At 48.3% G+C, this 9,887-nt stretch overlaps 1 protein-coding gene across 2 annotated transcripts in view; it reads right to left on the minus strand.

Moving 5' to 3' along the window:
* The window catches only part of CFAP221 (cilia and flagella associated protein 221), a 72,967-nt gene extending 66,494 nt beyond the window's left edge, over positions 1-6,473 (minus strand). Inside the window, exons 1-3 of one of the 2 annotated variants that reach the window (XM_059054916.2) lie at positions 6,301-6,473; positions 4,711-4,896; positions 2,065-2,165 (exon numbers count right to left, since the gene is read on the minus strand). In XM_059054916.2, the coding sequence (XP_058910899.1) occupies positions 2,065-2,165; positions 4,711-4,849 (240 nt within the window). In that variant the 5' untranslated portion in view covers positions 4,850-4,896; positions 6,301-6,473. Of the gene's footprint in view, positions 1-2,064; positions 2,166-4,710; positions 4,897-6,300 lie in introns of those variants that run through there. The other variant, XM_067025903.1, reaches the window with a different exon arrangement.
* Positions 6,474-9,887: the final 3,414 nt, after the last annotated feature.

Below are 9,887 nucleotides of genomic sequence, written 5' to 3' on the forward strand. Positions count from 1 at the left end.
CTGATCTCTTCTCTCTCTGCCCTCTCAGATGTGCAAGGACTCACGGAAGCTGCACTCTCTGTCGGCAGGGGTCTGCCCGATAGAACCTGACCTCACTTCCTGACAGCTTTACCATTTGTCAGTTTCCTCCAGCGATTTTCCTCACTCTGAGAATGAGTCTAACACGATAGCTGCAATTCCGTCTCTAAATGATCCACTTTAAGACACGGTTTCGGCAGGAGAGATAAATGAGGAGTTTGGGATTGACATATACACACACTATATATAAAATAATCAACAAGGACCTACTGTACAGCACAGGGAACTCTACGCAATACTCTGTAATGACCTATATGGGAACAGAATCTAAAAAAGAGTGGATATACGTTATGTGTATAACTGAATCACTTCGCTGTACGCCTGAAACGAATACATTGTAAATCAACTATACTCCAATATAAAATAAAGATTAAATTTAAAAAAATTTAGAAAAGACGCTATGTGAAAACAAAAATAAAGAAGTGAAAGACATGGCTTATAAGGACGCACTACGCATAAACGCGGGGAGCCTGCGGTGGGAGAGGACGCCACCCACAAAGCCGGAGCCTCAGGGCCAACGCGAGAGAGCCCACGCCTATGCGCCCCACTCCAGCACGTGCCCGCAGCCCGGTCTAGCGCAGCTCCGTGGCCGGCTGCCGTAGTTCTGACGTCCTGCTCAGTGTGACTTTGGAGCGTCACGGCGGGGTCGCGGAGGCGCTGCAGCGGCTTTCATGCTCAGGCCCCCTTTTCGTGGTGGATTAGGAGTGCTGAAGCCACCCCGGGCCCTCCCCAGTCTGGACAAGGCTGGGCTCATGTGGCTCTGCGGTGGACTGCTGTCCCCACAGCTTCAGCCACTCCGCAGTGCGTCCTTTCACCTGTCCCTTCCGGAGCCCTTTCAGCGGAGATGCTGCCCCAGGTCAGGCCAGAGTGTCTCTGGCCACAGTGACCGATTTAGGCCTGGGCATCTGACCTGAGCAGGCGAAACGGAACCTTTGCTGGGCCCTTCTAAGAAAGGGACACCCCCTTCTCTGGTGGTGGAGGCGTGGAGCCAAAGTGCACTGGTTGGGACTTCCGTGGTGGTGCAGTGGTTAAGAACCCGCCTGCCAATGCAGGGGACACGGGTTTGAGCCCTGGACTGGGAAGATCCCACATGCCATGGAGCAACTAAGCCCGTGCGCCACAACTACTGAGCCTGCGCGCCTAGAGCCCGTGCTCCGCAACAAGAGAAGCCACCGCAATGAGAAGCCTGCACGCCGCAACTACAGAAAGCCTGTGCGCAGCAACCAAGACCCAACACAGCCAAAAAATAAATAAATAAAATAAATCTAAAAAAAAAAAAAAAAAGTTCACTGGTTGGGAGGCAGGCAGCCTAAGAGTGACTCTGTCTCCGTCCCTGTGTTGTTGAGGCAAGTATTGTATTTAACCTTCTGGAATCAGGGTTTCCTCATCTCTACAAAGAGAGCCACAATACGACCTCCACAAAGCTAGTGTAAAGACTAAACTGGACCACGTGAGATGCAAAGCACAGTTCCTGGGCCCTACGGTCACTCAGCAATGGCACCGGTTTGGAGAGGGTGCTGGGAGGAGCCTTCGGCAGGGGGAGGAAAGCTGTCCAAGGACACTGACGCAACTTTAAAATCTCTCATCCTAGAACTACCTTTCTGGTCCAATTTACATCTGCACTCCTGCTGATTATGCTGCTCTTTAGATGAATGAGTAACATAAATGCGGAGCATTCACGTCACTTCATTATTATGATTAATTATCCCACTTAGAAAGTACCTACCCAGGAGTGGGGGAGGGATGGATTGGGAGTTTGGGGTTAGCAGATGCAAACTAGTATATAGAGAAACAGCAAGGTCCTACTGTGTGGCACAGGGAGCTATATTCAATGTCCTGGGATAAACCATAATGGAAAAGAATGTGAAAAAGAACGTCTATACATGTATAACTGAATCACTGTGTTGTACAGCAGAAACTATTACAACATTGTAAATCAACTATATTTCAATGAAATTAAAAAAAAATTTTTTTTAAAGTACCTACCAGTATCTGCTGGTGTTGTTTTTCTACTTGATAGCCTCCAAAATGCAATATGCCAGGTTTTGCCTGTATGACCTTATTATTCAGAAGATTTGCATAAACCTCTATAAAAACAATGCAGATAAGTATACCATGAGTTGAGAAAAAAAAACATATGTTAAATGAAAGAAGATCCTATCAACATGAGCTCCCTTTAATCTAGGGTATTTTAAGCATACGAAAGTTTCAGACAGAGGATACAGCCGTCAACAAGATGAATGACTGTTCCACATGAACTGGACTGCTTCTCCGTCTATTTTTATCCATCACTTGGGAGATATTATCATCACAATACAAATTCACATTTATCGTTTATTATCTATTAAAATAACTTGCTCTGTACACATTTTATACAAGTCTATAATAAAACAAGCTTGTGAAGAGCACACACCCTGTGTTTTCTCTGTATAACACTGCAATTGCTTATTATGTAATGAATATCCACTTCAAAGAATCCAAACATCAAGGGTTTAATTTTATTACTGTGTATTTAACTGCTATTATTTGATTTCCTCTGAACTGAATTACAGTGCAACACAGAGTAATCCTAAGGCTCTGAAAAATTATGCCTCTGGACGGTAAAGTCTCAAACTGCTCTTGTCATGTGAGTGTCCTTCTTTGCTCCCAGTTTTGAGAACAAGGTTAGGACAGCTGAGCTCACAGAAGAGTCCAGGTCTACAAAACTTGCCCCGGCTCTTCACGCAGCGGGAACTGAGATGTGTGGAGAAGACACTGGGTCACAAGCCTTTCCATGCCTTCCGTGCTTCATGCCAGGCATTTGTTTATAACCCTCCATTCTTTCCATTTTGTAAAAATCAAGCCCAGGCCTGGTTCCAACCAGTAAACTGCCTCCTGCGGTATGAATGCCCTGTCCAGTTTCCTACAAATGACCACCTTTCCTCTTTGGCTATCGCTAAATCTTGTGAGTCACAGACACCCGGACCCCACCCTTCGCCCGCCGTGTTTCGTACCCATCTGCAGTGGGTGTGAGACATTTGGTGTTTTTCTCCTCCGCAGGTGAATGGTCACCGTCAGCAACTGTGCGCCAGACTGAAGGGCTGGACTGGGGTAAGGGCGATGTCTCAGGGGGATTATGATCTCTGTAGTTTATTTGGTAAATTTGTAAGTATGGGTAATTACTTTTAAGTATTGAACATTACTTGGTAATTTTTTAAAATTTTATTTATTTATTTTTATTTTGGCTGCACAGGGTCTTACTTGTGGCATGTGGGCTTCTTAGTTGTGGCACGCATGTGGGATCTAGTTCCCTGGCCAGGGATCAAACCCGGACCCCTGCACTGGGAGCGTGGAGTCTTACCCACTGGACCCCCAGGGAAGCCCCTCGGTAATTTTTTTTAATGCTGAAGATTTTGTTTGCAGGGCCACAAAATAGATGTAAAACGGGCATTTTTCTGTTAATGCCCAGAAACAGTCAAGTATACTAACTCGCACTCAGTGTGTTCTTCAGTGACAACAGAGCCACATCAAACGCTGCATGTCCAGCATTCGTGATGGGCCTGGAGTGGCAAGTGGGAAGCAAGCTAGTGGGACGTAGGGAGTGGGACACTGGGCTGCAACAGCTGAACACCACCCCTCCGCTTAGCTGGGCCGCCTCGGCTTCCCCAACAGTAAAATGGAAATAGATGGTGCCGCGACGATATGACAGATTCAGTGAGAAGACTGTAGGTCAATGATTAGCCTTGTGCATAACAGCTACAGGATTTAGGAGGCTTTCCAGGCTAAGGGATGAGCGTGGGGCACGGCAAACGGGTGTAAAATGCAAGTATTCTTGAAGGAGCAGCAGTAACAGGCATGGCCGGAGCTGGGGGACTGGAGGGGCCCTGGGCGGGCAGGTGCAGGTCGGTGGCAAAGAGGGCCAAGTGCCAAGCACGGAGACTGCACACAAGGGGATCCCCTGAGAGCATTCCAACAGGATGGGGGCAGGGCCAGCATGGACTCTAGGAAGGACAATGCCAGGGCTGTGAAGAGTGTGGCCAGGGAGGAGGGCCCTGCAGTAGTCCTGGTGACCTGCTGAGGATGAAGTGGGGACACAGAGGAAAGATATTTGAGGGAGTGGAGGTGGCAGAGCTTGGCGACCAATTTCCACCAGGAAAGTCTACCAGTTACAGGACTTCCCCGGCTGTCCAGTGGATAAGACTCCACGCTCCCATGCAGGGGAAGCGGGTTTGATCTGTCGCCAAGGGAACCAAGATCCCACATGTGGCCAGGCAACTAAGCCCGCGCACCACAACCACTGAGCTCACGCGTCTCAACGGGAGGGCCCGCGTGTCGCAAACGGCAGACCTCACGCGCTCTGGAGCCCAAGCACCACAACTAGAGAGAAGCCCGAGCACCACAACGGAGGAGCCCGTGTGCTGCAACTAATGCCTGACGCAGCCAAAAAAGTAAATAAATAAATATTTTTTAAAAAAAGTCGACCAGTGAAGTGGATGGATCTAAATGGAACCATTGTTCTTAATGATGAACCCTATTACCAGCCTGTAAAACAATACAGATAAATCAGCAGTCAACAGTCCATTATGCTTTCTGGACTTTGGATCCTCTGGGAAGACGTGAATTGTAAAGTAAATCTGTTTCTTAACCACCTACTTGATTCCAGGAGGTGATTAGGTACTTCTTTGGGTTTCTCGGGTTCCTCCACTAGGCTCCTCAAAAGGAGGGGCGATACATCATGACATGGTTCTTCAGCATTCTTTACTTCTTTGCTGGGGGTTTTCACCGCTGCCATTTTATCATGAAAAATGGAGCCTTCTTTTTAGAGCCAAAGGTCATTTCCTGGGAAGAAAACAGTAGTCGTATAATCATCCACAGGAAACCGCACACTGGTTTTTCTCAACCCTTGACAAATGTACTTCTTGTCACTGTGTGGTTTACTGTGGCTCAGGGCCCTCCCCCCCCCCCCCCCCCCCCCCCCCGCCTCCTCTCCTCTCTCGCGCGGCCGCTCCATTCCCACACAGGCGGTCCCATTCACCTTGCGTCACACATTGCACCCAGCACCGTGCCATTGCTCAAAACCCTTCCGTGGTCCTTAATTCTCAAGAGCTTTTCCCAAAATGTAGCCCTGATGCTTCCTGAGGCTCTCACAGTTGATGAAGTTTGGAAAATGTTGAAGTCAGCAGTTAAACAGGGCTTTTCTTTCTGAGATTTCTCCGAATCAATTTCTTAGATGGACATGACCATGAAACCCTTCAACATTGGGAGACACTAGCATTTTTGAGCCACTTTCCTGGGCCCCTCTCTGGGGAGAGGAGGTGGAGAGCCATAGACCTCCTCCCCCGCCACTGGGCGCTTTCCTAGGAGCTCTGTCCTAGGACCGAGGGTGCCGGTCCCGTCACACCCTTTGCCAGGCTTACCTTCATAAAGTTCACACTGACCCCAATGTCCCTTAACGTTCTTTGGCAATTGCTGCCTCCACTACTTCTGGCATTAATAATACATTGCCTTGTGATGGCACTTTACAAATCCCACACATCTTTATATCTCCCACAGCTGCGTCTCTAAGCTTGAGGGCTGCTCTGTGAAGCCCCTGAGATTTACGTAAAATCACGTGTGGATCTTTACGTGTGTTCTTTGGTTTTCTGTTTTGAGAAGGCTCATAGCTTTAGATTCCCCAAAGAGTACAGCATCAAGCAAAATACACGGACCACACTGAAGAGACGCTGAACAAAATCACTTTCTGAAGGAAGCGTCTCCTTTCCACTCTCGGCCCATCCCCTCTCGCCAGCTTGGCTGAAGATTCACCTCGCCCACCTCCTTCCCCTCCACCCCTCCACCCCTTCAACACCCGCCCCGGTTCTCTCTCCAGCCCCCTCCCCCCACATTCCCTGCCTGTACTTCAGGGAGACACAATAGCTAAACCGTTGTCACCCAAGCTCCCATCCCAGGTCACTCACCCACAAGGTGAACTGTCCCCCTTCCCCCGACCTCCGCCCCCCGCCCCCGGGCATCCTCGGTTTCGCGGCCCCATGCTCTACGGGGCAGGCCCTCTCACCCTTGACAAACGCCTGCTCCCCTCATCACCCCTTTACTCCAGAGCAGGGTCGAACCCAGACCCACGCGCCACCCGCATCCTCGTTTAACCCTTTGAGCCCGAGCTCTCCTCCGCCCCCCACCCAGGCTGACTTGAGGCTGGTCACCCGTCCGGGGTTTAGGCTGCCTGCACGGCCCCAGGCCGCTCACCCCGGAGCGGGTCCCCGGGCGGGATTCCGCGGGCGCCGCCACCTTCCCCGAGCGTCGCCATAACGACGCGGACGCGCTCCCAGGGTCACGACCGGACGCGACCAAACTCCCCTGGGACGTGGGGGGGGGGACCCGGGCGGCCGCTGCTGGAGGTCTGGAGGCCGTGGGTCCGTTCTGGGGGATCGGAGCAGACTCTGCGGCCTGGGGAAGAACAAAGAGAGCGACTTATAGGGTCTGAGCACAACGAATTCCCGAGCGGACGTGGGGAAGTCGGAACACACCATTAACTGCATACCCTGAGAGCAGACGGCGGGAGAGCTGGGCTGAAACGGGCGGGGCTTAAGGGGGCGGTTCTGAAGCTGACGGGTGAGGCGGGGCCGAAGGGGCGGGGCCTACCAAGCTCAGTGGGTGGAGCTTCCCCGAGGGACATTCAGTCCTAGACATCCTACCGTAATATAGTTCGCTTTACACTTTCTATTATGACAAATTTCAAACATAGACAGGCAGAATAGTACGATGAACCTTCAACACCAACCCGCAACAATTATCAAATCATGGCCAATCTTGTTTCATCTATACCTTTCCTCTACTCCCTGTATTTTCTTGATGTCTGAAATCCCAGACATCGTATCAACCATAAATATTTCAGAATATACCTCCAAAAGAAAAGGCCTCGTTTTAAAAATATAACCACAATCAGTACCTAAAACGTTACAATAATCTCTTAACATCTTCAAATACTGGGTACTCAACTGTCTCATAAACGTCATAAAGTATTTTTTTAGTTTGACACTTTGAATCACAATTCAAATAGAATCCACACATTACAATAGATTGATATGTCCTTTAGGTCTCTTCATCAATAGATTCTCTCTCCATGTCTTTTTGTTGTTGTTGCAATTTATTCATTGAAGAAACTGTTTCTGTTTAATAATGGTATTTAGGGATTATAAACCACGAAACTGGGCCAGCTCCCCAGACCTCTTGCCCTGTTTACTCCACCCTGCTCACGCATGGACATTTTTCCTTACACAGACAGCTCAGGTCTCTCTTCCTAGGAGCTGTCCTTGTCTTGCTCTCTCCTTGTATGACTTGGCACTTGCTTGATGTTACTTATGGCTTCATGTTGATAAGAGATTATCGTAGGAATCCAGTAAGGATACCTGCCTTTCCCAAACCCACATCACTTGTGCCGCATGTGCTTTTGTGCCCCTCCCCCCTTCCCCCCACCCTGGGATGCTCATTTTCCCCATCTTCCCATTTTCCAGCGCCTCCCTTCTCCTTAACATCATCCCTGATTAAAAATCTCCCCGTCTTTCAAGGGTATCACTAGAGATGGTGTATCCTCTACCTGCTCCTTAACCATCCAGACCAGAAGGACTGTTTCCTTTCTCTGAGCTCCCATTCACTTTGTTCTGTCATCTTTGGCGGCACTTTTTATATGCCAAACCCATCATTATGTGTGTGTTTGAAGCTGCAGAATTCTTAGGAGGAGGAGACCGTGCCTTATATTTGCATCTCCCACAGCCATTGGCACAGTTCTTTGTTCAGGGTGAGTACCCAGTAACTGTTGGTCAAGTGGGCAAAAAAATTAATTTACTTGCTTATATAGTAGATTGCTTTTTACTTTGCTCTTTTGTTGCCCCAACAAGGATGTAGATTTCAGAACAAGTATTATGTTTCCCATATTCCTGGACCTTTCCAACTGAGATCAAATCATCAAATGCTTATTTCCATACACTTTTTAAGGGCTGCTTGGTAACATTTTAAAATTTTCCCTTAACTTTTTTGTTTTGCTTGGTTTTTTTTGTTTTTTTTGGCCACACCTCGCAGCTTTCAAGATCTTAGTTTCTGGACCAGGGATCGAACCTGGGCCCTCAGCAGTGGTAACGCAGAATCCTAACCACTGGACCACCAGGGAATTCCCTGATTTTCCCTTAAGTTTTTAAATAAATTTGCCAAAGTCCCTATTTTGTATGTAAAGATAGATAGATAGGGATATACATATAACATGTAGGTTTCTGTACAGTCAGTTAAGCAAATTGCATATTATTGTGTCGTGTTCACTGTTGGTCGTCTGTTTCCACTTTCTTACAAACAGAACCGCAGCTTTGCTAAGATTTCTCCCTAATGCCCAGTTCCGCAGACCCCATGTAGATTCTGATTAGTCTACACCAATCATCGACCTCCCAATCCTCTCGCCCATGACTGATTTATGGTTGAGTATGTAACTCGATTCTGGCCACGGAGACATTAGGGTAAGTCTTCCGGGGGACCCTGGAAAAAGGCTTCCTTTCTCCTAAGAAAGAGACATACAGTATCTTTCTCTTTCTGGACAGTGTAGTATCCAGAAGTGATTCCTTGGAAGTGCAGCAGCCCCTAGAGGCATTGAGAGGTGAAGGTGGCGGTGGGAGGATAGCAAAGCAGGAATGAGACTCCACCTGGATGACGTCATCTCAGCTCTGATTGTTTGCTACCCAAATCCCATGACCTTTCTTTGAGCTGAAAACATTCTGACATACAATGATTTCTAAACACTCACTACTCAAGAGTGGTAGCACAGAGGCTTGTTAGAAATGCAGAATTTCAGGTCACCTCAGAAAGCCCAAATCACAATCTGCATTTTAATAAGACCCCCTCCCCAGGAGATTCATGGACACATTAAAGTTTGGAAATGACTGAACTGATGCCGTACAATTCCAGCTGTTCTAGATCATCAATTATTTAATCAATTCGTTTACGTAGTTCACATTTATTTCACTTAGCGTTTGCGGTGAGCAGAATACAAGGGTATCCCAGCCTCTGCCAAACTGACGCAATGAAATGGGTGTGACGAGAGGCACGGAAGCTGATGCACAGGGGAGTGGTGAATTTCCTTGACTGAAACTCCTCGGTGGCTTCACATTGTGCAGAAAATAAAATTCAAAATCCTTAACACAACATCCAAGGCTCTGCAGGATCTGACTGTTGGCCCCTCTCTCCACCTTCTCCCTTACCCCCGGCTCCACTCTTCTCCCCCCGGCATGGCCCTCTGCCTTGGGTAGTGAGTTGAAGCTGGCCGAAGGTTCTCTGACACTCCTTCCATGAGAGGTGGGGACCCTGTGCCCTCCCTTTGAATCTGGGTGGGTCTGGGACTACTATAACTGCCCAGTCCAGTCCTGCCGGAATTTCTGACCCCAAAATTCATGCAGTAGAATAAAATGGTTGTTGTTTCAAGCCTGCAAGCTCTGGGATACATCTAGCTGCAGCAATGAATAATGGAAAACTTGGCTAAGTCCTACTCAGCCTAAGGATCCCTTCCTTAGAGGGGCTCTTCCTGGCTTCCCTAGCTAAATCATGTCCTACCCCATCATCCTCTCTCCCAGCCCCAGCTTCTTTTCCTTCACTGAATTTTTTCGCAGTGTGTGATTCTAGACCAATGGCTTTACCTCTTTGACGTCTGTCTTCCTAGACCAAAAGCTCAGTGAAGTTTGACTTGCTCACCACCATACACTCATCACCTTGCACACTGCCTGGCACATGGTGGGGCCTCCAAAATATTCAGAGAATTAAGTCATTAATGAATTATGTCAAGAGAGTTCTAAACT

Source organism: Kogia breviceps, chromosome 2, assembly GCF_026419965.1.
Source record: "Kogia breviceps isolate mKogBre1 chromosome 2, mKogBre1 haplotype 1, whole genome shotgun sequence".
Lineage (NCBI taxonomy): Eukaryota > Metazoa > Chordata > Mammalia > Artiodactyla > Physeteridae > Kogia > Kogia breviceps.